Source organism: Oncorhynchus masou, chromosome 28, assembly GCF_036934945.1.
Source record: "Oncorhynchus masou masou isolate Uvic2021 chromosome 28, UVic_Omas_1.1, whole genome shotgun sequence".
In the NCBI taxonomy this organism is placed as follows: Eukaryota; Metazoa; Chordata; class Actinopteri; order Salmoniformes; family Salmonidae; genus Oncorhynchus; species Oncorhynchus masou.
The window spans coordinates 45,699,678-45,727,545 of record NC_088239.1 but is presented as its reverse complement, the minus strand read 5'-3'; the positions used below and the strand labels follow the sequence as shown (position 1 = coordinate 45,727,545).

Below are 27,868 nucleotides of genomic sequence, written 5' to 3'. Positions count from 1 at the left end.
AAGGGGGTGAATACTTTCGCAAGCCACTGTATATAGCGCCCCATGTACTCACCTAAGATTGTTCTTTGCTATACCACGTACAGTATCTTATGACTTTGTAAAAAAAAACTAAATTACCTTATTTCTGTGCACATAAAAATCTACTGAGGGTATAGGAGCAGAACGACAGATTTGTACCTTGTCAGCTCGGGGATTCGAACTTGCAACCTTGCGATTACTAGTCCAATGCTCTAACCACTAGGCTACCTGCAATACACTCTGAATCAACACATATTCTCTGAAAAGTATTTCTAAGGCAAATCCAGGTTTCTCTGGTCATAATATTGAAGGGCGATTGCACTTCCTGATTTGGTCTTGTTCTTCATCAATGCTCAGCGGCCATGGCTGAAGGCAAACAAGAGTTGTCTTGAATGCCGGTCTTGACTCAGCTCAGCTGTGCTAAGACACAATATTCTATAACTGGCTAGTTTTGTCTCATCTCTCCTTATGTCCGCTGTTAGATCTTTCCCGAGGGACAAATCCCAGAACTACTAATATCTCTACAACAGGTGTAGGCTACATGTGGACATTGCACAAATATCGCCTTGCTTGAGTGTAGATACATTTAACAACGACAATCAATGAGTGTGTTGAGATTACAATGACACAAATGTTATGCTGTAAATATCATATTGATGTGCTTATACAGCCTAGACTTAGCTAATAAATAATAATAAGTTGTGTGTAGAAGTTTGTAGAGTACAACTTCAGGTGTCTAACCAGAACTAGAATGGCATTCTATTTGTCCATTTGGACAAATCTAAGGATTTGTTTGTCTAACCACACACTGACATGCACAGCTCTTTGGGTCTCCAGTGGGTGAGGAAGTCCCTTCCATTTATGTAATGTATTACAGGTTATGGACAGGTGCAGTCAGGTGGCAGGAGGATTGGAGTGCATGACATTCCATCCTGGATATGACAGCGTTTTCCCATAGAGATAGATAGAGGACTCATCTTTGTACCTGTGCCATTAAAGTGCCTGTGATAGCATGGGCAGAACCATTGAGGCTATCTCCAATAAGAAGTAATCCATTTTCTTCTTCACGATTGGCTGATCCCTCCTGATGACCCAGTGGGACATGACTCTAACCGGGTCACCAGGAGGAATCAGCCAATAAATTTGGAAGTCCCATCCAGTTGACTACATTAAAATGGTGGAAGCCCTGTTGAAAAATGTTTCTTAAACGGAAGCAAACAGAACAAAACAGGGATAAACATACCTGAATTTGTCCAATAGAAACTCTTGTTTGCAACTGTTGGACTAAAGATTACACCCTAGATCAGGTAGATGCAGGCAAGAGTGTGCAAGGCGGTATTGAATGTGTCACTGTCTGTCACCTTGATTACTCAAATGTTTCTTTTGACCTGTGCACCTACGTTGTAAACTTTCATTCATAGATTAGGTTGTAGCAACCTCATGATGGGTACAGGGAAAATTAGAGTTTCATGTAGTATCTTAAAACCTATCGATGTTACATTGAGCTGGGTGAATGGAATGTGAATGACAGTCATCCAATATGCTGTAATAGCAATAAGGCCATGCTCATAAAAAAAAAAATGGTGTCCCACATTTTAAATGGCACCGACCACCACTGAGCTATATACAGGGAGTACCAGTTCCCAGTGGGCAGGTTTGGGGAGTAAAGAATGACATGTAATCCGTTTACATGCAATCTGTTACATGTAAATGATTTTAAAAAACGGCCACTTTTATCTGTTACGTTACCAGCAAAAATATTGTAATCAGATCACCGATACTTTTGAAAAACTAGATTCATTCGAGAATTACTTTTACATTATGAAAGAAGGTTTGTAAAATAAAATCTTTGATACTTTTCTGTTTTCTCAATTACATTCAAATCAGCATTGAAAAAAGGCGCAAGTTTAGGTTTGTTCGACCTGAGCGAGTCTGACCAGACGTCAGAGACCAATATGATGACACACACCAAATGTGTTTGATGGATTGCGGGAAAAGAGCAGGAATAGGCTTTTGTAGGCTACAGTCCAAGCTCTGTCTTCCATTGATGCGACTGCTGTCGGCATCCAAAGATTATCCAATTTAACAGTAGTGGTGTAATCTACGGCGATACGGATATCACTTATTATTGATATCTACATAGCGCATTGATGTGAATCACACTGCTGCCCTCTCATTTAGCTATTTGCGCCTTAAGGGTTGTGTTTGTTGTGGATGGCTGTTCACAAGTCTAAATGTGTATTTGAACCCAATAATGGTTGCATTCAAGAAGTTTAAACTGCCTATCGATCATTGTTTTTGAAACCAGTGGACAGCCAGTGAAAAATGTGCTCTTGCAACAGTTGCATAGTGCAGATAAAAGCCTATGGAATAAAAGTGAGGATTTTATTGCTCAATCTAAATCATGCCGATTTAAAAAAAAAATCCATAGGCCTAATGGACACATGCTCAAACTTGCACACTTTGATAGACTTAAAGGGGCAATCTGTCGTTGCTACATCCATTTTTTGATGTATAAATTATACATACAGTACCAGTCAAAGGATTGGACACACCTACTCATTCAAGGGTTTTTCTTCATCAAAAATATGAAATTACACATAAGGAATAATGTAGTAACCAAAAAATAGTAAAACAAATCAAAATATATTTTAGATTGTAGATTCTTGAAAGTATGGGACATTTCTCCAAAAAGTACGATCTTTGTCCCCGGCGGTTTTGGAGCAGTGGCTTCTACCTTGCTGAGCGGCCTTTCAGATTGTCGATATAGGACTTGTTTTACTGTGGATATAGATACTTTTGTACCTGTTTCCTCCAGCATCTTCACAAGATCCTTTGCTGTTGTTCTGGGATTGATTTGCACTTTTTGCAACAAAGTATGTTCATCTCTAGGAGACAGAACGCGTCTCCTTCCTGAGTGGTATAACGGCTGCGTGGTCCCATGGTGTATATACTTGCGTAATATTGTTTGTACAGATGAACGTGGTATCTTCAGGGGTTTGGAAATTGCTCCCAAGGATGAACCAGACTTGTGGAGGTCTTGGCTGATTTCTTTTGATTTTCCCATGATGTCAAGCAAAGAGGCACTGAGTTTGACGGTAGGCCTTAAAATACATCCACAGGTACACCTCCAATTGACACAAATGATGTCAATTAGCCAATCAGAAGGTTCTAAAGCCATTACATTATTTTGGGGAATTTTAACTTAGTGTATGTTATCTTCTGACCCACTGGAATTGTGATACAGTGAATTATAAGTGAAATAATCCGTCTGTAAACAATTGTTGGAAAAATTACTTGTATCATGTACAAACTTTCCATAACTATAGTTTGTTAATGAAATGTGTGGAGTGGTTGAAAAAATAGTTTTAATACCTCCAACCTAAGTGTATGTAAACTTCAACTGTATATAAAAATATATATTTTCTAAATAACATTTAGTTCACATTTCTATTTCATCTTTACAATCATTTGAATGATATTTTGATTTAATCTCTTCAGTTTGTGTTGGAAAGAGAAGGGTTAATGTCTAATCATTTTTTCTTCTTCTCTTGTGGTCTCTGGATAGAAAAACCTAGCTAGCTCAGCCATTGGCTAGCCCTCCAGAAGCTGGAAAGAAGGCATTTACCATTTAATTATATTAAATCAGAATTGTGCAGTGACAGTGGAATGAACCAATCACATTTTGACTTGCAATGGATGGAACCATTCAAAATAAGTCACCTGTGAGAGCACGAGAGCAAATAATCAGTGGTGCAAGCAGTACTTTTCCCACGCTAACGCTTGTAATGTTAGCTAGCTTGTGTCGTAGTAGTGTGACAATGGTGACGGTGGCTTCCGCAGCTGTTATTAACTTCAACGTGGATGTTGTTGATCATTTTTTAATATCACCCTTTTTAAGATTAACTTTCAAACAAATTATCGCCGTTTGGTGAGTGGCACTGTTTTTTTTTGTTGCAGCTTGCTTGCAAGCTAATTCTTTCTTTCTTTATTTTCACCTTTATTTAACCAGGTAGGCCAGTTGAGAACAAATTCTCATTTACAACTGTGACCTGGTCAAGATAAAGCAAAGCAGTGCGACAAAAACAACAACACAGAGTTACACATAAACAAACGTACAGTCAATAATACATTAGAAAAAAAGAAAGAAAAATCTATGTACAGTGTGTGCAAATGTAGAAGAGTAGGGAGGTAGGCAATAAATAGGCCATAGAGGCGAAATACTTACAATGGTCTTTGAAAATAATGACTGTGTAACGTTGTTGAATTTAAACTTTAGATCACTGGTTAGTGTGATGAACGTGACAAAATATATTTGCAATAGGAAGTAATTGCTGGTATGTTCATTTCATTTTGGAAATGAAATAGTTGTGTCCCATTTTAGAGAAGACCCAAATTCGAGGTACAGAATGGCAGGCAGTCTCAGGGTCAGGGCAGGCAGAGGTCAAAAATCCAGTGTGGTGTGACACAGAACGGCAGGCAGGGTCAGGGCAGGCAGAATGGTCAAAACTGGGAAAACTAGAAAACAGGAACTAGAAACAGGAGCAAGCCCCCCTCACCTCTTTGATTCAGAGGGGTTGGGTTAAATGCGGAAGATACAGTTTGGTTGAATGAATTCAATTGTGCAACTGACTTGGCACCCCCTTTCCCCTGGTTTGATAGTGGTGTCAGGCTACCATAGGTTGTGCAAACAGTGTGATTTGTTTTGCTGGTCGCATTATGTTATACATGTGTCCCTGTCGGTTCTGTCTCTGTGTGAGCGGCAACCCGGCAACCAGGCCTGTTTGATTAATTCATGATGTCTTCAAAATGCACTGTTCCTCACTAGAACTACAATGGTCTATCACATCCTCACACGGTCTCACTTATCATTGCAATGTGGATGACACTCAACTACTTTTCTCCTGCCTGGCAGTTATCTCAGCTTGGATGTCGACAGGAGGTCAGGTCCAGCTCTTCCCAGTCCAAGCTCTTCTTTGTTCTGGCACCCCAATGGTGGAATCAGCTTCCCCCTGAAGCTAGGACAGCAGAGTCCCTGCCCATTGTCTGAAAACATCTGAAACCCTACCTCTTCAAAGAGTATCTTAAATAAATCCACAGCAATCCCCTCGCACCCCCTCCTCACCCCTGTTAGTCCAAGAACTGATGCTCTGGTAACGTTTGCAACACCTGATATAGAGGTCCTGGATGGCAGGGAGCTTGGCCCCAGTGATGTACTGGGTCGTCTGCACCACCCTCTGTAGCGCTTTGCGGTTGAAGGTGGTGCATTTGCCATACAAAGTGCTGAAGCAGCCAGTCAAGATGCTCTCGATGGCGCAGCTGTAGAACCTTTTGAGGATCCGCGAGCCCATGCCAAATCTTTTCAGGCGCTGTTGTGCCCTCTTCACGACTGTGTATATGGACCATGTTAAGTCCTTAGTGACGTGGGTGCCAAGGAACTTGAAGCTCTCGACCCGCTCCACTACAGTTATCCATTCACGCTTTTTTATATGTTCTATTTATTTCTGTAAGTCAACCAAGTCACAGCCAGCCCTGATTACAGACACCTTTGTGTGTCCTTTCAAACCATATAAACTAGTGACCCGCAGTGCTTGTCAATATACCCTGAAGACGAAAGCTTGGATGTTGAAACGTTGGTTATAAAATTATTGCATCTGAGCTCCCGGAGTGTGCGGCTCTCCTTTGCTTTTCAAGTTTGCAAGCCCTGCCACATCCGACGAGCATCAGAGCCGGTGTAGTAGGATTCGACCTTGGTCCTGTATTGACACTTTACCTGTTTGATGGTTCATAAGCGGGCGTAACAGTATTTCGTATAAGCGTCTGGATTAGTGTCCCGCTCATTAAGTTGTAGCTCTAGCCTTTAGCTCAGTGTGGATGTTGCACAAAATCCATGGCTTCTGGTTGGGATATGTACGTACGGTCACCGTGGAGACAATGCCGTCAATGCACTTATTAATGAAGCTGGTGACTGATGTGGTAAACCCCAGAACATATTCCAGTCTGTGCTAGCGAAACAGTCCTGTAGCTTAGCATCCGCTTCATCGGACCATTTCCATATTGAGCAAGTACTTCCTGTTTGAGTATTTGCTTGTAAGCAGGAATTAGGAGGATAGAGTTACATGCTGACCACACTGCTCGCGTCGCTTGTGCAAGCTTTACAAAATAAATGTACACATACATGTTAGTCAAACATTGCCAAGGAACTTGAAGCTCTCGACCCGCTCCACTACAGCTCCGTCGATGTGGATGGAGGCGTGTTCTTTCCTCATTCTCCTGTAGTCCACAATCAGCACCTTGGTCTTACTGACATTGAGGGAGAGGTTGTTGTCCTTGCACCACACTGCCAAGTCTGTGACCTCCTCCCTATAGGCTGTCTCATCGCTTCAGTGATCAGGCCTACCACCATCATGTCAGCAGCAAACTTGATGATGGTGTTGGAGTCGTGCATGGCCACACAGTTATGGTGAACAGGGAGTACAGGAGGGGACTAAGCACGCACCCCTTAAGGGCCCCCGTGTTGAGGGTCAGTGTGGAGGAGATGTTGTTGCCTACTGTCACCACCTGGGGTGGCCCGTCAGGATGTCCAGGATCCAGTTGCAGAGGGAGTACCCGAGCTTGGTGATAAGCTTGGAGGGGACTCTGGTGTTGAACGCTGAACTGACATTTATGAACAGCATTCTCACATAGTTATTTCCCCTCTTGTCTGAGTGGGAGAGAGCAGTGTGAAGTGCAATTGAAATTGCGTCATCTGTGGATCTGTTGGGGCGGAATCGGAATTGTAGTGGGTCCAGGGTGTCTGCGATGATGGTGTTGTGTGTTATGACCAGCCGTTCAAAGCAATTCATAATTACGGCTGTGAGTGCTGCAGGGCGACAATCATTTTGGCAGGTTACTTTGGGAACAGGGACTATGGTGGTCTGCTTAAAACATGTAGGTATTACAGACTGGGTCAGGGAGAGGTTGAAAATGTCAGTGAAGCCACTTGCCAGCTGGTCAGCGCATGCTCTGAGTACACATCCTAGTAATCCATCTGGCCCTGCGGGCTTGTGAATGCTAACCTGTTTAAAGGTTTTATTGGCTACGGAGAGCGTGATCACACAGTCGTCCGAACAGCTGGTGCCCTCATGCATAGTTCAGTGTTGCTAGTCTCGAAGCACGTATAGAAGGTATTTAGCTTGTCTGGGCTTGCATCACTGGACAGCTCGCGGCCGGGTTTCCCTTTGTAATCTATGGTAGTTTGCAAGCCCTTGGTAAACTCTGATTTACCAACCCAAAATACTCCCGCACAACCTCTTCTTGTGTCTCCACCAGATGGAGACTACAAGTGTAATGTCTGCGCTAAATGCCCTGGCACTTACAAATGTAGATCATTCAAAACACCCCCAAACAAGGAAACAGATCCAAATCAAAGGTGTTAGCACATGCTCCACTAAGTCAGTTATTTATCTGATAACCCTTCCTTGGTAAAAAATTATGTGGGCAAAACTAAGCGCGAGGAGAGGGTGACCGTGACAATTTATTGTTAAAATGAGAGGCCGCCTGAATTTCTTATTTAAAGACCCTTGCTCCCTTCGGTCTAAACTTAAAGTTTGATCTGAAGCCATTCTTGTGATTTTGCTATCCATTGTAAATACTGTTTCTAGGCCTGTATATCCAAATTGTGTCTATGATCGTATGTTATCCATTCACGCTTTTTTATATGTTCTATTTATTTCTGTAAGTCAACCAAGTCACAGCCAGCCCTGATTACAGACACTTTTGTGTGTCCTTTCAAACTATATAAACTAGTGACCCGTAGTGCTTGTCAATATACCCTGAAGACGAAAGCTTGGATGTTGAAACGTTGGTTATAAAATTTTTGCATCTGAGCTCCTGGAGTGTGCGGCTCTCCTTTTCTTTTCAAGTTTGCAAGCCCTGCCACATCCGACAAGCATCAGAGCCGGTGTAGTAGGATTCGACCTTGGTCCTGTATTGACACTTTACCTGTTTGATGGTTCATAAGCGGGCATAGCAGTATTTTGTTTAAGCGTCTGGATTAGTGTCCCGCTCATTAAGTTGCAGCTCTAGCCTTTAGCTCAGTGTGGATGTTTCCTGAAATCCATGACTTCTGGTTGGGATATGTACGTACGGTCACTGTGGAGACAATGTCGTCAATGCACTTATTAATGAAGCTGGTGACTGATGTGGTAAACCCCAGAACATATTCCAGTCTGTGCTAGCGAAACAGTCCTGTAGCTTAGCATCCGCTTCATCAGACCATTTCCATATTGAGCACGTACTTCCTGTTTGAGTATTTGCTTGTAAGCAGGAATTAGGAGGATAGAGTTACATGCTGACCACACTGCTCGTGTCGCTTGTGCAAGTGTTACAAAATAAATGTACACATACATGTTATTCAAACATTGCACCCACACTGCTCGTGTGCGTCAGCGAGCATCTGCGTAGACGGGCGCTAAAATAGAACTTGGTTCTATATGTGATGCTCAACGCGCTGCAAGTCCTGCCTCTCAAACCTCCTCATTGTTTTTTTGAGCATATACTCACGTGCCATCTCCTCATTGGTTTTTAGGAACATATATCCACGTGGGTGATTGAAAGATGAAGTGAGGTCCACACTCGGTTGTAGTAATGTACCATAAAGTTGGTTGCCAACCGCCATATCAAGTCCAAAGAAGAAAAAGAAGCCTTAAAGAAGGAGGAGAGATGACGAGAAACTCATTTGGTTTACCGTTTTATCTGTGGATTAATTGTCAGAGTAGAGGACCTTGTGCATTTCAGGGAAAATAACAACCCAATGTTTATATCCCAGGACAAATTAGTTAGCAACAGCAAGCTAGTTAGCTAAATTACCATAAATGTTTAATGCTTTTCGACCAGTCCCCAAATTAATATAATTGGTTCAGAGTTTGTTTTGATATATCAACCTGCGTAGCCTGATCGCGCCTAGTGTGGGGGGACAAAATCGACATGCGCGCCATGGTGCACGCAGACGCATGCGCATGTGGGGTCTGGTCAGCATGTTATTATCAGATTTGCAAAATGGAGGGCATGGGGAGAGCTTTGTATGCATCTCTGTGTGTGGAGTAAAGGTGACAGATTAGAAATGAAGTAAAAAGGATTTCAGTTGTCCTGCATTAAAGTCACCGGTCACTAGGAGCGCCGCCTCTGGGAGAGCATTTTCTTGTTTGCTTATGGCCCTATACAGCTCGTTCAGTGTGGTCTTAGTGCCAGAATTGGTTTGTGGTGGTAAATAGACAACTACATAAAATATAGATGAAAACTCTCTTGGCAAATAGTGTGATCTAGAGTTTGTCATCCGGCCAGCAGAACCTTGAGACTTCCTTAATAGTAGAGATTGCGCACCAGTTGTTGTTAACAAAGAGACACACCCCCTCCTCTGAGCTTCCCCGACGCAACCATTCTGTGCTGCCAATGTATAGAAAGAACTGCTAGATTTATATTTACCTTATTCAGCCACGACTTTGAGAAACGTAGAAAATTACAGTTCTTTAGATCACATTGATAGGATAGTCTCGAACGGAAGCTCATCCAGTTTATTCTCCAGTGATTGCATAGAAGGGAGGTTAGAGGCAATTTATACACTTTCCGACATAGTCTCGTCAGGTATCCAGCAAGCCAGCCTCTATAGCACCATCTCCTCCTTCTTCTTCGAGAGTATTGGGGATTTGGGCCTGGTCCGCAATAATCAATATGTCTTTCGCCTCCGACTCATTGAAGTAGAAGTTCTCGTCCTAATGGAGGTTAGTGACTTAATTGTTCTGATGTGTCGAAGCCCTTTTCGGTCGTAGGAAATGATGGCAGAAACATAATGTACAAAAAAGTTACGATCAGCGCCAAAAAAGACACAAAATTGCACAATTGGTCAGGAACCGCAATTCCCTCCGGCGCCATTATAACTGCTCATAAATAGCTATGACCATGTAAAAAAAATCTAAATGACCTAAGATACACACTTAGTTTCACTCAAAACAGCTCATAAAGGTATGTCAGTAGTATGAATACTTGGTATGAATACTTGGTAGAACTGTAATACAGAAACTAGCTACCCTATGAAGATACAAATTGTTCTAAAAATTGTTATTCTACTGGAAATGTTATAAAAATACCAAATTCCTATATTATCCTGTAATATTCTACATGTGCAACTTGTTGTGATATTTTGGGAGCTATACCATTTAGTTTTGAAGTGACATAGAAGATTTTGGCATGCTTTTTGAAGCATGCTCCCATAGCCCCTATACGACTCCCATTATTTCACTAACTAATGCTGGCTGTGGGGTTGATAAAGAAAACGAAGACATATATTTTTTTCAAAAGTTTGTATACTGCCCCATTTAAATGGCAGTTGTTTTTAACCACATAAATATGACAATTAATATTTACTTCAAAATTCGGAAAACTAAATGATACTAATCAAATGATGGTAAATAAGTGTCTTAGTACTAATGTGGATTGTATGAAGGAAAAGTGCCTATTTTCGTTAAGCAAAAATAAAAGTCTATTTTGGTCATTTTTATATCAGATAACATTCATTACATGTATAATGATGTTTCGATAAGAAATAAGATGATATTTTGCTATGATTGTTGCTTTTTCCAATAGTTTCTTCTTGGGTTCAAAATGACCCCAGTTGGTAATCTCTGTATGTATAATATGTTGGTAGCTCGAGGGTTACGGAAAATCTGTGCGGGTACATACAATTCAGTAATAATGGTTGTGTTGCAAATTATACTTCACTGAAGAGTGAGTCTAGATTCTGATAGTGAGATCGTAGAGAAAATTATTGGTATGGGATTCTTTACATGGGATTGTATCACTGATATGCATCTATACAGTGTATGCATTTAATCTTTAATTAGATCTTTTTGAGAATTTCTAAAGATATTGTTATGTAAAAAAGTTTTTGAATATACTATAAGATGTTATCATATAGTGTGAGACAATATTTGACGGTTTTCTGAATTTTTCTTGATTCTCTTGAAGGGGGATTTGAGGTGAATACAGCCACAGCCGGAGAGACCTATAGGGACTCGAGATGGGCTCAAAGAGACCCCCCCAAAAAATGGGAATGTTCCTCAATACTGAAAAGGTTTTAGCAGCAAACCATTCCATTCCTACTGTGTGGCCCGACCTCGCTTTTGCTTGTTTCCACAGCTGGGTAGTACTGTATGTTGAAACAAAACAAATAAGGTGATGAGTAGTGACCTTGCTCAAGGGCACCACAACAGCGTATCCCACCAGGGACTTGGATCAGCAACTTTCTGGTCACAAACGCACTAGTTGTCCTAATCCCAAGGTCTTATGGTATACTGTAAACACAATAACACAACTATATTAAGGGACAACCAAGGTGAATGTCAGATCGTCTGGGATGAAACATGATTTTGTCCTATGAAAATGGGCTCTGGTGGATTGGATAGCAAAATGGCATTAGCATTTCCCCTTTATAATCACAGATCACTACGTTTATTTCGGTGTTTACCTGTATTTTACAGTGCCTTCAGAAAGTATTCATACCCCTTGACTTATTCCAAATTCAAAAAACACAATACCCCATAATGACAAACTGAAAACATGTTTTTTTGAAATGTTTGCACATTTATTGAAAAATAAATACAGAAATATCTAATTTACATAAGTGTTCACACCCCTGAGTCAATACTTTGTAGAAGAACCTTTGGCAGCGATTACAGCTGTGAGTTTTCCTGGGTAAGTCTTGGATTCTGCAACATTTGCCCATTTACTCTTTTCAAAATTCTTCAAGCTTAGCCAAATTGTTTGTTGATCATTGCTAGACAAACATTTTCAGGTCTTGCCATAGATTTTCAAGCAGATTTAAGTAAAAACTGTAACTCAGCCATTCAAGAATATTCACTGTTTTCTTGGAAGCAACCCCACTGTAGATTTGGCCTTGTGTTTTAGGTGAACTTATCTCCAAGTCTCTGGTGGAAAGCAGACTGAATCAGGTTTTCCTCTAGGATTTTGCCTGTGCTTAGCTCCATTCTGTACATTTTTTTATCCTGAAAAACTCTCTAGTCCTTAACGATTACAAGCATACCCATAACATGATGCAACCACCACTGCTTGACAATATGAATAGTGGTACTCAGTAATGTATTGGATTTGCCCCAAACATCACACTTTATAATCAGGACAAAAAGTGAATTGCTTTGCCACATTTTTTGCAGTATTATTTTAGTGCCTTATTGCAAACAGGATGTATGTTTTGGAATATTTGTATTCCGTACAGGCTTCCTTCTTTTTACTGTCAATTAGGTAAGTTATGTGGTGTAACTACAATGTTGTTGATCCAGCCTCTGTTTTCTCCTGTCACAGCCATTAAACTCTGTAACTGTTTTAATGTCCCCATCTGCCTCATGGTGAAAAATCCCTGAGCGGTGTCCTTTCTCTCCAGAAACTGAATTCTTTGCGAGACATTGGAAAACCTCCCTGGTCTTTGTGGTTGAGTCTGTGTTTGAAATTCACTGCTCGACTCGGGGAGCTTACTGATAATTGTATGTGTGGGGTACAGAGATGAGGCAGTCATAAAAAAAATAATTTGAACACTATTATTGCACACAGAGTAAGTCCATGAAACTTTTTATGTGACTTGTTAAGCAATTTATTTTGTCCTGAACTTATTTAGGCTTGCCATAACAAAGGGTTTGAATACTTATTGACACAAGACATTTCAGCTTTTCATTTTTGATGAATTTGTAAACATTTTGAAAAAACATAAATCCACTTTGACATTGTATGTAGGCCAGTGTTAAAAAATAAATAAAAAAAACGAATCAATTTTAAGTTCTGGCTGAAACACAACAAAATGTGGAAAAAGTCAAGGGGTGTGAAATACTTGCTGAATGTACTGTATATATTGGAGATGAAATTAAAGATGGTAAAATTACAGAGGCCATAAAGTGTTATACTCACCATCTGCGCTTGGTGATAGGGGGCATCGCGTTGGCAATTGTTTGACTCAGGTGGGAGATTCCCCATGTCTCAAGGCATACATTTGATATTATATTCATATTTAGGAGTAGCTAGCAGTTACAGTACAGCAAGGGATGGCCATCTCTTATTGTCTTATTACGGCATTTGCCATACAAGTGGGAGGAGAATTTCTTACACATTTACCAGCAACAAGATACTGTATCTTTGTAGTTCTCTCCAAGGAACCCAAACTTAATATGCTAAAAGAAAATGTCACTTTATTTTAGTGAGAAACTAAACTGAACAGTCAATCTATTCAGAAAACCATTGTGCTAGTGGTTCAGGGGCTTCAACTCTCCCTCTGTCTCTCCCTCTGTCTCTCCCTCTGTCTCTCCCTCTGTCTCTCCCTCTGTCTCTCCCTCTGTCTCTCCCTCTGTCTCTCCCTCTGTCTCTCCCTCTGTCTCTCCCTCTGTCCCTCCCTCTGTCCCTCCCTCTGTCCCTCTGTTCCCCCCCGCCCCCTCTCCAACTCTCCTGGCCTATCTCCTTCTCCTCCTCCATCCCGCGCTCTCTCTTTCTGCCTGTCTTGTTTTGTTGTTTTTCTTCTTTCTTTTTTTTACTAAAGGAGACCGCATCTGCAGGGTTGCAATTTTTGTAGGTTGTTATCCTTTTTGTTTAGACTCTCCAACAGTATGTTATCAAGTGCTGCTGGACAACAGTGGCATTAGATATGACCTTTCAAACTGCACATTTAGTAAGTAGAACTAAGACAAGGGGGGGGGGGGGGCTGCACTTTCAGTATATAGCTTTAAGTCGGCAGCATCATGGGATTCTCCTAACATACTAATGCACACACATGCGGTGGAATAGATGCAGGATGCCCTTGTGTATGTCTGAGACTAACTGCTGCGCTGCTCAGCTATTGACTGATAGCTTCTGGAGCGGAAGAGGCTGATGGATGGATAAATGGGTGGATGGATACAGAGGATATTTCAGGGGGAGAGGTGTGACAGACACTTCACTGGTGGTATGGAGGAATGGGTAAGAGAGAGAGAGGTAAATATCACTTAGGATCTCTCCTTCTGTCTCTCCTATTCACTCACACATGAACACACTCTTAGCTACCATGTGGAGCTTCCTTTTTTTTGTTCGTTTTTTAATTTTTTTTGTTGCCTTTTTACATTTTCGGAGTGTGAAGGTTAAGATGATCCCAAGGGAAGAGGCAGACATAGGGTTGAGGAAAGGGGGGGTGGAGGAGTTGAGTGGTGTGCAGAGATGCAGAAAATGGGGAACAGGTTGAGAGGAATGAGCAGGAACACGCTCCTCAACATTTGACATCCTCGGGCGACTGACAGCGGACGGCGGTCACCGACGGCTGAGGGGCACATCAATGTGACCACAGTGTTTTTAAAACAGTGCTTTGTCGAAGGGATGGAAGGGAGGAATGAATGCTGAGAACTTGGTAGGCTACAGTCCAAAAGTGGCAATATTGATTTGGGGCGGCAGCGTAGCCTAGTGGTTAGAGCGTTGGACTAGCAACCACAAGGTTGTGAGTTCAAACCCACAAGGTACAAATCTGTCGTTCTGCCCCTGAACAGGCAGTTAACCCACTGTTCCCAGGCCATCATTGAAAATAAGAATGTGTTCTTAACTGACTTGCCTGGTTAAATAAAGGTAAAAAAAGGAAGAGTGAAATGAAATCACACTTGAATAATTTACCGAAAGCAATCAGACCTATTCTTACTATATTTAGACTTCAGATTCTTTTCATCATCTAATACCTCTCCCAGACTCTCACCACCATAAAACTACTTTTAGACAGCTGAAGCAAGCACACAAAATCTATTTTTAGTTATTGAATTGTTCACTGAAAGTCTTGGTAACATTTCCAGACATGTATGTAAATTAGAAGGGAATAAATCTGTATTGAGCTTTCATCATGATTTATTTGACTTTATTCGACTAGTAGACCCATGTTTCTCATATTGCATCCAAATAGCCTATTCATCCTCTTATATTAAGATATTAGTTATTTCCTATAGAGGCAGCAGATTGGGGATTGTGCTAATGTAAGCGGTTTAGCTAGGCTAAATTAGCTGTGGGTGTAATATGAGTGTGATTTAGTATTTATATGACACAGCCACATTATGCAGTTTATCCCTGTTCTGGGCGCCACTCTTGATTTTCCCCTCGCTTCACTGTTTCAAAGACATGATGGCATGCATGACAAGGATGGATACCATCTGGCCTCACTATTGGCATGAGCAGTATCTGTGATTATTGCCAAAGACAGCATAAACAACCCAGCTAGCACACAACGTTCCGAGAACCATACCTCACTATTGGCATGAGCAGTATCTGTGATTATTGCCAAAGACAGCATAAACAACCCAGCTAGCACACAACGTTCTGAGAACCATACCTCACTATTGGCATGAGCAGTATCTGTGATTATTGCCAAAGACAGCATAAACAACCCAGCTAGCACACAACGTTCAAGGAACCATACCTCACTATTGGCATGAGCAGTATCTGTGATTATTACCAAAGACAGCATAAACAACCCAGTTAGCACACAACGTTCTGAGAACCATACCTCACTATTGGCATGAGCAGTATCTGTGATTATTGCCGAAGACAGCATAAACAACCCAGCTAGCACACAACATTCTGAGAACCATACCTCACTATTGGCATGAGCAGTGTCTGTGATTATTACCAAAGACAACATAAACAACTCAGCTAACACACAATGTTCTGAGAACCATAGGTTTCTTAGAGCTTGGTGAGAGCATTGTTGTCCTATGGTTATTTTGCATACAACCTTCCCACAATGTTCTGTGAATGGTGCAAGGATACCCAGCTAGCATATAACATGCTCAGAACCATGTGTTTCTTAGGTGGGAATTTCAGTACTTCAGCATAACATTTCCTACAGGTTTCCTAATGGTTCTTTTTAAAGTCATGTTCTCAGAACATTAAGAAAACTGTCCATAAAAACCACAAGAAAACATTAGTAACATTCAAAGAACGTTCAAAGAATGTTATTTAAAAACATATCATTTCCGTTTTCAGTGTAAACAAAACTCTCTCTATCTTCTATCTTGGAGTGTGTTTAGGGGTTTTGGCCACGCCCACTCATTGGCCACACCTGATCTTAATGTGAGCTTGTTTCCTTTGAAATGGGGTCTGTTTGAATAGACAAAAATGAACAGCTTTGTATAAGTAACTAAAAAAATATTTAACCTTTATTTATCCAGGTTTGGATCAAAGCTATTTTTCAAGAGAAACCTGGTCCAACCCAAGATAGCAACAGGGGGAACAATGTTTGAGACAAATATCAGACATACTGTAAGAACTTAGACATAGACACACCAACCTGGTGGCACAGTGGACAAATTTCATGGATAGAGAACAGAAGTTTATAGATTTGAATTTCACTGACGCCATGCCAGAATTAATGCATGATTAATGCCTAAGCAAATTAATTTCCATGTGTCCTATCTGTGTTTGGAGTTCAAAAACAGTTAACCCCAGATAATCTAGTGGTGTTATTAAAAGTCTTATTGAAACATGTTTCCAGAATGTTTTTTAAAAATTCTGTTTTATCATGGCTTTGTTCCCAGAACCAATGGGGAAACCAAAAACGTACATTCCCACAACTTCCAAGGAACCAAATGTGCTAGCTGAGAAGGGCTCTATATCTCACTCACTCTCTCTCCCTCTCTCTCTCACCCTCAGTGAACAGACTTTCACCACCCACACACTCACATACCCACACCCACACAAATAACACACACACACAAAGGAGCATAACCACTTTCAGAAATAAATGCATGCACTCACATACATACACATACGGTACAATGCAATTTTACAATGAAATACACCATTATATTAATGTGATTATGGATCCCTGGTTTAATGCAATAACAACATGTGCCATTATAATATGTCACAGTGTGCGTTATTGTATGCCATTAAGTTCAATTGAAGGTGTCTGTAGATACTGTAACTCAATTATAATGCGTCGCATATCTCGGTGGGTGAAGAGCCAGATCATGCTGGCTGAGCATTATATCCCTGTGTTATTCATCTGAATGGGAAGTGAACCTACAGTGTTTTCTCACCTCTTCCCTGTGAGCTGCCTGTTGCTTCATGGCCTGGATGCCTCCAAAGGAAAGATGGATTACATTAGGAGCACAGCGCACAGCCGACTCTGCCCTTTGCACACACACAAGCACACACACACACACACACACACACACACACACACACACACACACACACACACACACACACACACACACACGTGTGTGCACGCCCGCAAACACACACACATGGTTGCGCACACACATGCACGCATATATACGCACACCATCTACTCCATTAGCAGCTTCATCCACAGGCTGCTAACTCAGACACGCTGGGTCGGAAATCCCTGACAGGGTAGTTAGCGAAAGGTCAGTGTGAAGAATCTGACAAATCCCTTTTTTAGAAAAATCTGATGCCTACACATCTAGTTCTGCAGAATGCCCACCACCAGTCTATCAGTCAGAGGTTTACCTTCTGCCTTTCTGGTCTTGACTTTCTTCCACGCGTGTGCGTGCGCGCAGACACAAACATTCTCTCTCTCATTTGTTGAAGCCTAATGTGATTTCCTATTCTGCCACTACTTTCACTACCGTTTACCATCATTTCAGGCACCGTCATTGTTGTCAATGTTTAATGAATGACTTTAGGGTTGGCACCGGGTGAGAAGCATTCCTCCCAGAGATGTAGTCACACATAAAGTTCATCTTGGTCAGTAAGTGTCTGTGAGGTTGGTTAAATGCATAACCTACGAGACTAGAGGATGAAGAATATAGTGTTTTAGGCTGCTGTATTGTAAAGCAGGTTTTTGATTTGTCAGAGCCTAGGGAAATATTTGATTCTAATTCATTCCGATATCAAGGTGGAAAACAAACCAATAAGTAACCCATCCACACGGTACCCATTCCTCTCACCTCCTGTAGTCTCCCTTCAGCTATCCTCCCTTCCCCTCATCTCTTCTCTACTCCACTCCTCTCCTTTACTCTCGCTTCCTCTCCTCTTCTTCCCCCTCTCCTCTCTTCCCCTTCCCCTCCCTCTGAGTATGCACCGAGCTTTCCCCTCAATCATCCCTCATCCCTCTTTAGTTGTGAAATGTATATTCCACAGAGCAGAGAAGCGGGAGGCAAAAGTGACACAGCCAACCTAACGAAGGAGGTGGCCATCCCTGATGTCTATGAAAGACCATATTTCTCAGGATCAATCCGCTACAATACCCAGCTGTCACATCCTATGGGCAATCCGCCTTGACAGAGAAACATTTCATGTGGTTGCCAAGCCCTGCTCCAACTCAGGCTCCACACAGAGGAAGTGAGGGAGATGGCAACATAGAGACGTGAACCCAAAACACAGGAACCATAGTAGCACTCTGGGTCTCTGGTGCTCTGCAGCCAGCCAGAAGCACATTATGGAGGTCATAAGATGAGGGAAAGAGGTCCCTTGCACCACAGCTGATGTCCCAAAAGGCACTCTTGAGTGACAGAAGGAGATGCGGTGCTTTGTTTTTACTAGATTCTACACTTAGCAGTGCTCTCACATGCACGCACACACACACACTCACACACTGCATTTTAATTACAGCACAGGAACTGGCAAGGAACCGAGACCTTGATGCTTTGAGTGAGTCGTGTCCTTTTAAAAATTCATTTAATTCAGTAAAAGTCTATCAATTCCTGTCATTCCTCTCAGGTTTTTAAACATGCAGAGAGCGTAGAGCGCTCAGTCACAAGGACAGCTCAGTCCAGCCCTCTGGCTCCGATCCTTCACACACCGACCAGACGGGTCCTGAGGAGAGAGGTTTTTACCTCTATTATTACTTTTTAAAATCTTTTAACGTGTTGATGAATATTTAATGCAGATGAATATTTCACTGCGGCACACGGTAGTCAGGAGTTGAGAAAAGAGATGCAGAGAAAGAGAGCGAGGGGAGTGAGAGAGAGAGAGTGAAAGAGACATTGAGATGCAAGGAGAGTCCACCTCTTCTTCCACCAACATGCAGTCTCGCTACTCCTCTCTGCCCCACCCAGCTCTCCTCTCCTCTGGTGCATTATCAGTCAGAGGACAGGACAGTACAGTGTCGGAGAGCCGAGTAATGTCACCCAGGGTTGTATCAGTGGAGTTCTGCTGCGGAAAGCGCTGAGTCATGATGTGTGTTGAGTCATGATGTGTGTGTGCAGTGTAGGAGAGAGATGAGTTGGTAGGCGCTGTCAGGGGATGTTTATCTCAAACCAATGAGATGGATCATTACGAGTCCACCCTCACTCCAGTGATTCTACCCCCCCCCGTCGTCCCTTGTCCCACCGACCCAGCCGAGACTGCTACTCTCTTCCGCAGTTGCAAGACACTCTACACTTCAAGGGTGCGTCGACGCGCTTCAAAACTTTGGAAACGTATTCGAGGTCAAAGGTTCACACGGGACTAAAGGAGTCTCAGACAGAGGACGATCTACGAACCTGAATGGAAGCCATTGCTATCACACAGTGTATGAGCTGATAACAGCCAGCAAAGCAAGATGGGGGGAAAAAAAACCTCAGCAGCCATTCTATAGCGCTTATCTGCAGTTCACTGAGTATGATATGAAGGATTGTCCTCGCAAACCATAGCTAAGACTCTTAGGAGCTACTCACAGGAAATCGAACCTCACTCCAAAGAGTGGCTTAATTTTTTCTCAACATTAAACAAATGAATCCAAGTCTAGGGCCCCATCGGCTTCCACAAGAAAGGTGCATCATTAAACAATATCTTGTGAGGTGGAGACAGAGGTTTGGTCAGCGATGTGATTAGGCTGATGTCCCCATAAACCCTGTAGGGATCGAAGCACAAGAGTTCGCTGCTATAACTCAAGCTTTGTTCCATAAATATGCCATTAGCAAAATGCATAATAGGGAGGACTTTTAGATTCTAAACTCTACTCACTAATTAACACTCCTGCATGCCTCACAATGATATTCACATATTCATATGCAGTTAATGCGCCACGGGTGCTGGATAAATAATATCAGATACAAGCGTTCCTATACTTTTACAGATACCAACTTTAGAGGAAATACACTGGAAACAAATGTAGCATCTACTTGTCGAGCCGCAATGCAATTTGTAACTATGTTACATTTTTGGTGCAATTGTGTCTACATTTGCATTGCTTAAAGTTTTCAAATAGCATTTTTAAGTAAAGGGTTCTTTTAAAGGAAATATTCTGAAGGAACTATAGAACAAAGGTTTATGTCTGTCTATTAAGCTTATTGACGAACATTTCTCACACTTAAGAGTCGTTCCCAGTGGCCAAAACTAGTAACAATGTCGTCAGTCTGGCATCTTTTTTTATGACAACACTTTTCCTGATGGTTTGGAGTGCACAGTATTCACCTGCATATCGGTGACGAGTTTCAGGAAACTAGGCGTATGTCGCGCATCACTACTTTACAGTAGAGGTGTTGTTTTTGGCAGCAATGCATTCTGGAACATGTGAACTTTCAAGTGCCTTAATAACAAACGTGTATTCCATCTGTAAATACAAATTAAATTGTTAAATTTAGATGGTTTAGCCACGGAAAAAGACAGGGACTTTCCCGCTAGCTGAGATAATGGATGGGCTGGGCATGCCGAGAAATGAGTTTGGATGGGTCTGCCATGTAGCACACTTCTGTCTATAACATGAGCTGGTCAGTATGTGTAGGTCAAATCAAAACAAATGTTATTTGTCACATACCCATGGTTAGCAGATGTTAATGTGGGTGTAGCGAAATTCTTGTGCTTCTAGTTCCGACGATACAGTTAAAACCAACGAGTAATCTAACCTAACAATTCCACAACAACTACCTTATACACACAATGTAACGGAATGAATACGAATATGTACATAAAAATATATGAATGAGTGATGGTACAGAACGGCATAGGCAAGATGCAGTAGATGGTATCGAGTACAGTATATACATATGAGATGAGTAATGTAGGGTATGTAAGCATTATATGAAGTGGCATTGTTTAAAGTGGCTAGTGATACATTTTTTACAGCAATTTTTACATTATTAAAGTGGCTGGAGTTGAGTCAGTATGTTGGCAGCAGCCACTCAATGTTAGTGGTGGCTGTTTAACAGTCTGATGGCCTTGAGATAGAAGCTGTTTTTCAGTCTCTCGGTCCCTGCTTTGATGCACCTGTACTGACCACATCTTCTGGATGATAGCGGGGTGAACAGGCAGTGGCTGGGGTGGTTGTTGTCCTTGATGATCTTTATGGCCTTCCTGTGACATCGGGTGGTGTAGGTGTCCTGGAGGGCAGGTAGTCTGCCCCCTCACTACCCTCTGGAGAGCCTTACGATTGTGGGTGGAGCAGTTGCCGTACCAGGCGGTGATACAGCCCGACAGGATACTCTCGATTGTGCATCTGTAAAAGTTTGTGAGTGCTTTTGGTGACAAGCCAAATTTCTTCATCCTCCTGAGGTTGATTCAATTCAGTTTGTCCGTAATGTGTACGCCGAGGAACTTAAAACTTACTACCCTCTCCACTACTGTCCCGTCGATGTGGATAGGTGGGTGCTCCCTCTGCTGTTTCCTGAAGTCCACAATCATCTCCTTTGTTTTGTTGACTTTGAGTGTGAGGTTATTTTCCTGACACCACACTCCGAGGGCCCTCACCTCCCTGTAGGCCGTCTCATCGTTGTTGGTAATCAAGCCTACCACTGTTGTGTCGTCTGCAAACTTGATGATTGAGTTGGAGGCGTGCATGGCCACGCAGTCATGGGTGAACAGGGAGTTCAGGAGAGGGCTCAGAACACACCCTTGTGGAGCCCCAGTGTTGAGGATCAGCGGGGAGGAGATGTTGTTCCTTACCCTCACCACCTGGGGGCGGCCCGTCAGGATGTCCAGTACCCAGTTGCACAGGGCGGGGTTGAGACCCAGGGTCTCGAGCTTGATGACGAGTTTGGAGGGTACTATGGTGTAAAATGCTGAGCTGTAGTCGATGAACAGCATTCTCACATAGATATTCCTCTTGTCCAGATGGACCTATTGGGGCGGTAAGCAAATTGGAGTGGGTCTAGGGTGTCAGGTAGGGTGGAGGTGATATGGTCCTTGACTAGTCTCTCAAAGCACTTCATGATGACGGAAGTGAGTGCTACGGGGCGGTAGCCGTTTAGCTCAGTTAGCTTAGCTTTCTTGGGAACAGGAACAATGGTGGCCCTCTTGAAGCATGTGGGAACAGCAGACTGGGATAAGGATTGATTGAATATGTCCGTAAACACACCAGCCAGCTGGTCTGCGTATGCTCTGAGGACGCGGCTGGGGATGCGTCTGGGCCTGCAGCCTTGCGAGGGTTAACACGTTTAAATGTTTTACTCACGTCGGCTGCAGTGAAGGAGAGTCCGCAGGTTTTGATAGCATGCCATGTCAGTGACACTGTATTGTCCTCAAAGCGAGCAAATAAGTTGTTTAGTCTGTCTTGGAGAAAGACATCCTGGTCCGCGACGGGGCTGGTTTTCTTTTTGTAATCCGTGATTGACTGTTGACTCTGCCACATACCTCTCGTGTCTTAGCCATTGAATTGCGGCTCTACTTCGCCTCTATACTGACGATTAGCATGTTTGATTGCCTGGCGGAGGGAATAGTATTCGGACATGTTTCCGGTCACCTTGCCCTGATTAAAAGCAGTGGTTCGCACTTCAGTTACGCGCGAATGCTGCCATCAATCCACGGTTTCTGGTTGGGGAATGTTTTAATAAACACTGTGGGTACAACATCACCGACGCACTTGCTAATAAACTCGCTCACCGAATCAGTGTATTCGTCAATGTTGTTGTTTGACGCAATGCGGAACATATAAGCAATCTTGAAGCGTGGAATCAGATTGGTCGGACCAGCGTTGAACAGACCTGAGCACGGGAGCTTCCTGTTTTAGTTTCTGTCTATAGGCTGGAAGCAAGAAAATGGAGTCGTGGTCAGCTTTTTCGAAAGGAGGGCAGGGGGGGCTTATATGCGTTGTGGAAGTTAGAATAACAATGATCCAGGGTTTTACGAGCCCTGGTTGCACAATCGATATGCTGATAGAATTTAGGGAGTCTTGTTTTCAGATTAGCCTTGTTAAAATCGCCATTTACAATGAATGCAGCCTCGGGATATGTGTTTTCCGGTTTACATAGAGTCAAATGAAGTTCGTTCAGGGCCATCAATGTGGGGGTGGGGGAATATACAGTGACTTGCGAAAGTATTCGGCCCCCTTGAACTTTGCGACCTTTTGCCACATTTCAGGCTTCAAACATAAAGATATAAAACTGTATTTTTTTGTGAAGAATCAACAACAAGTGGGACACAATCATGAAGTGGAACGACATTTATTGGATATTTCAAACTTTTTTAACAAATCAAAAACTGAAAAATTGGGTGTGCAAAATTATTCAAGCCTGAAATGTGGCAAAAGGTCGCAAAGTTCAAGGGGGCCGCATACTTTCGCAAGGCACTGTATGCGGCTTTGATAATAATCTAAGAGAATTCTCTTGGTAGATAGTGTGGTCGGCATTTGATTGTGAGGAATTCTAAGTCAGGTGAACAGAAGGACTTGAGTTCCTGTATGTTGTTATGATCACACCACGTCTTGTTAATCATAAAGCATACCCCCCCTCCCTTCTTCTTACCAGAAAGATGCTTGTTTCTATCGGCGCGATGCCTGAAGAAACCAGCTGGCTGTACCGACTCCGATATCGTGTCACGAGTGAGCCACGTTTCCGTAAAGCAAAGAACGTTACAGTCTCTTATGTCTCTCTGGAATGCTACCCTTGCTCGGATTTCATCTACCTTGTTGTCAAGAGACTGGACATTGGCGAGTAGTATGTTCGGGAGCAGTGCGCGATGTGCCCGTCTCCAGAACCTGACCAGAAGTCCGCTTCGTCTGCCCCCTTTTACGGCGTCGTTGTTTTAAGAGAACACACGGAAGGCTGTTGTATAAAACACCTGTCTCCGGATTACATCTTCAAGGGCAACCATGGAATTCCGTGACAGAGGAAGAAGTGTCCATCCATGTATACGATAGTCTAGCTCGCTCCATTTTCAGATATTATACGTTTCTAAGTTTGTCAGAAAGTTGTTTTAATTTTAAGTTAAAGCATACTGTTAGCTAGATAGCTACCATTAGCTGTCTGGCTCGCTAGCTAACATTACATGTACAATCTAAGTAGTAATATTATTTGTATCTCAGAGCCATTTGCATTGCTAGTTATAGCCTAATGTTAGCTAGTTAACTAAAATTGAACCTAGTTGGTTAACTACCAGCAGATTCATGATGGATAGTAACGTTATGAGTTGGGATTATGGTTCATTGTTTACCGAGCTACATGTCAAAACAAAAGACTCCACTATGCAAGGAACCATTTCACTGTACCTTCTGCATCCTGTGCATGTGACAAATAAACATACATTTTATTTGATATAGTGTGTGTTTACCAGAGGCGGTAATGTGAAGAACATGACCTGCACCAAAGTCAAATTATGATATAATATTAAGCCAATGAGACAGTATCCAAGTTCTAAAGTTCTCTGGTAGAATGCCCTGGTTTATTTTGTCACACTCGCAGACGTAAGCTATTTTCTGTAATTGGCTCGTCATTAACTTGTGAATAATGATCTTGTTGTGAGTTTATTATCCTGTAATAATGAAGAAAATTAGCTAAAGTGAAGACGTTGTCAGCTACAGTAGCTTGCGAAATATTCAACCCCCTTGGCATTTTTCCTATTTTGTTGCCTTACAACTGGCAATTAAAAAATATTTTTTGGGGGGTGGTATCATTTGATTTACACAACATGCTTACCACTTTGAAGATGCAAGATATTGTTATTGTGAAGCAAACAAGAAATAAGACCAGAAAACAGAAAATTTGAGCGTGCATAACTATCCCCCCCCCCCAAAGTCAATACTTTGTAGAGCCACCGTTTGCAGCAATTACAACTGCAAGTCTCTTGGGGTATGTCTCTATAAGCTTGGCACATCTAGCCAGTGGGATTTTTGCTCATTCTTCAAGGCAAAACTGTTCCATCTCCTTCAAGTTGGAGGACTTCCACTGGTGTACAGCAATCTTTAAGTATTTTCAGGTCTCTCCAGAGATGTTCAATCAGGTTCAAGTCCGGGCTCTGGCTAGGCCACTCAAGGACATTCAGAGACTTGTCCTGAAGCCACTCCTGCGTTGTCTTGGCTGTGTGCTTAGGGTTGTTGACCTGTTGTAAGGTGAACCTTTGCCCCAGTCTGAGGTCCTGAGCGCTATGGAGCAGGTTTTCATTCAAAATCAATACACATCAAACACACACCAACCTATTTCCACGGATCTAACTTAACTGAAACACTGAGATGAAAGGTAAAAAAAAATATATTGATATTCAATCAGAATAAGAAGAACAAGAACCTGTGAGTCTTTTGTGTCTTATCTCTACCTCATTTCTCACCTCTCTTTTTTGACACCTCTTTCCATCCACTGCCAGACCATGCTGAACTAAGCTTCAAAGCAAAGGAATTGCCTGCTCACTAAAGCCAGTGAAATCCACGTCGAGCTCAGCAGAGGCCTTGACAGGACAATATGGTGACAAGTGTTCCTTTGACCAGAAAACAATAGTATTGTGTGTAACGGTAAGTAGTATAGAGAGACACCAGACCCGCCTGGGTTACCTAGATCACATGGTGAGGATAATATGCCTGTCTAAAATCTCCATGACTTATCTCATATTCTAACTCTTTCTCTCTACACTCTCTCTCTCTCTCTACACTCTCTCTTTTTACACTCTCTCTCTCAGAGGCAGACTTTTCTCGCTCACTTAATCTCATCTCACTATACTGCCAGTCTCAGGGCTTCCTCTTTTGTGTGCATCTCTTGCCTTTTCTCTCTCTTTCTCTCTCCCTCTCACTCTCCCCCACTCTGTCTCTCCCACTCTGTCTCTCCCACTCTGTCTCTCCCACTCTGTCTCTCCCTCCCTCCCTCTCTTTTCCTCTCGCGCTCCGCTTTGCTTAGATTTCAGTAGGGACCTGACAGGCCAACTTCCAGCATTTTCCTCTCTCCCTCCACTGCTCTCCTGTCTTTCGTACTCCCCCTTGTTCTCATGATTTTGACATTTACAACTAAGAGACATGGGTTTCCATTTCATAGTAATCCTCCAGTGCTCACCCGCCTGTTATTCATCTTACTGTAAACTGTGAAATCCTGTTTGTTAATTGACTGATTTCAATTCACATTTCCAACAGCCACGGGGTGATTAAGTAGTATTTGTGACTTTTCGTGTATGTGTGTGTGTGCGCGCGCCTCTATCTCTTTAAGAGTCTTCTGCATTTTTGTTCATGTGTCAGTGAATGTGTGTGAGTGTGGAATGCCTGCCTTCACCAATCCCCCTCACTGGGCTCAGTGAACAAACCTGCTGCAGCATTATTCACACCTAAGACTTGAAAGCGTCGGATGAATAGCCTATATCCTAAATGTTGCGGCCCGTTGCTCGATAATCTTGCTCTGCACAGAGACTGCCTCATGGATGTCGTAATCCTGCCGAGCCATAAAACTGACTGAATCGCAAATATGGACGAGATTTGAAGTGACAGTGAACCAACCGCATGTTACTGTAGAATAGGATGCCCACAATCTGCTTTTACAGTAATACATAGGCATTCATATGCACACACGTGCACACACACACATGCACACACATGCATACACTTCCAACCCCTGCCTTACCTGTATATGATGCAGGCACAGTCTCTGCACGTGCCACAGTTCTCTATGTCCTGACCCGTCCGGTAGGAGTGTCTCCTAGAGGGGAAAACACAGATGACATCATCACCAGGGGACCATTACAGCTGCCACCTTGGCTTGAGTCACAGCGTCAGGAGAGGGGATGTATGTGTGTGTGTGTGTGTGTGTGTGTGTGTGTGTGTGTGTGTGTGTGTGTGTGTGTGTGTGTGTGTGTGAGAGAGAGAGAGAGAGAGAGAAAGGGACTGGAAATAAGCAGGATCTCAGTCTTATCATCCCTGGCTAGGTTTCATCACTTCATCTGAGAAGTAGCTAGCTCTATTTTTATCATGATGAAGTGTTGCCTCAGTCCCATGATTCTCCTCCTGCTAACTCCTCATCCAGAAATCCACTCCTGATCATATCTTTTGAATGATTTTACCCCAACTGACTCCCCGACATCTACGTAAAGCATGACTTTATCTTTAGGGGAAAAATTCTGTTTATGAGGTAAAAGTCGTCTGAATTCCTTACATGTAGACCCATCTCAGAACAAGAGAATTTATGAGAGAATAATACATGATTATATAGGCTTTGATTTGAAAGATAGGTCAACCCTGTGATATACACCCAGGGGCAAAACTGGTTGCTGTGACGACAGTATGACGTCTTTTACCAGTGTTGTAGTCGAGTCACTAAACATTGAGTCTGAGTCGAGTCCCAAGTCTCCTGTGCTCAAGTCGAGTCACGAGTCCCTATGGCTAAAGTCCGAGTCCAGGTCCGAGTCACAAATGGTTAAGTCACGAGTTGGTCTTATGTCATTTTCTTCTAGTCGCCACCAGATGGCAGTATATTGCCACTCCCTCATTTAAAAAAAACTAATTTACTATTCATCACTACCTCACAAGTTCAACTCAATTACCTGTGTTTCACTACTTATTTACTTCATAAATAAATGGTAAGTCAGACTCTCAGCTACATTTTTGTAATTGCAGACTGATATCTGTGTAGGTTTTTTATTGCAGAGTGAAAACTAAAGAGGACTTGAACCTGGCTATGGGATGCAGGGGGAAAGTCTGAGGGTAGAGCGAGACATATTCAAAGACAGGCTACTTTTC

At 42.5% G+C, this 27,868-nt stretch overlaps 1 protein-coding gene across 1 annotated transcript in view; it reads right to left on the bottom strand.

The window, feature by feature from the left end:
* LOC135516993 (mucin-2-like) overlaps positions 1–27,868 on the bottom strand; it is a 47,066-nt gene that overhangs the window by 3,708 nt on the left and 15,490 nt on the right. The window contains exon 4 of the mRNA XM_064941038.1: positions 26,757–26,831. Within this exon, the coding sequence (XP_064797110.1) occupies positions 26,757–26,831 (75 nt within the window). The remainder of the gene's footprint in view (positions 1–26,756; positions 26,832–27,868) is intronic.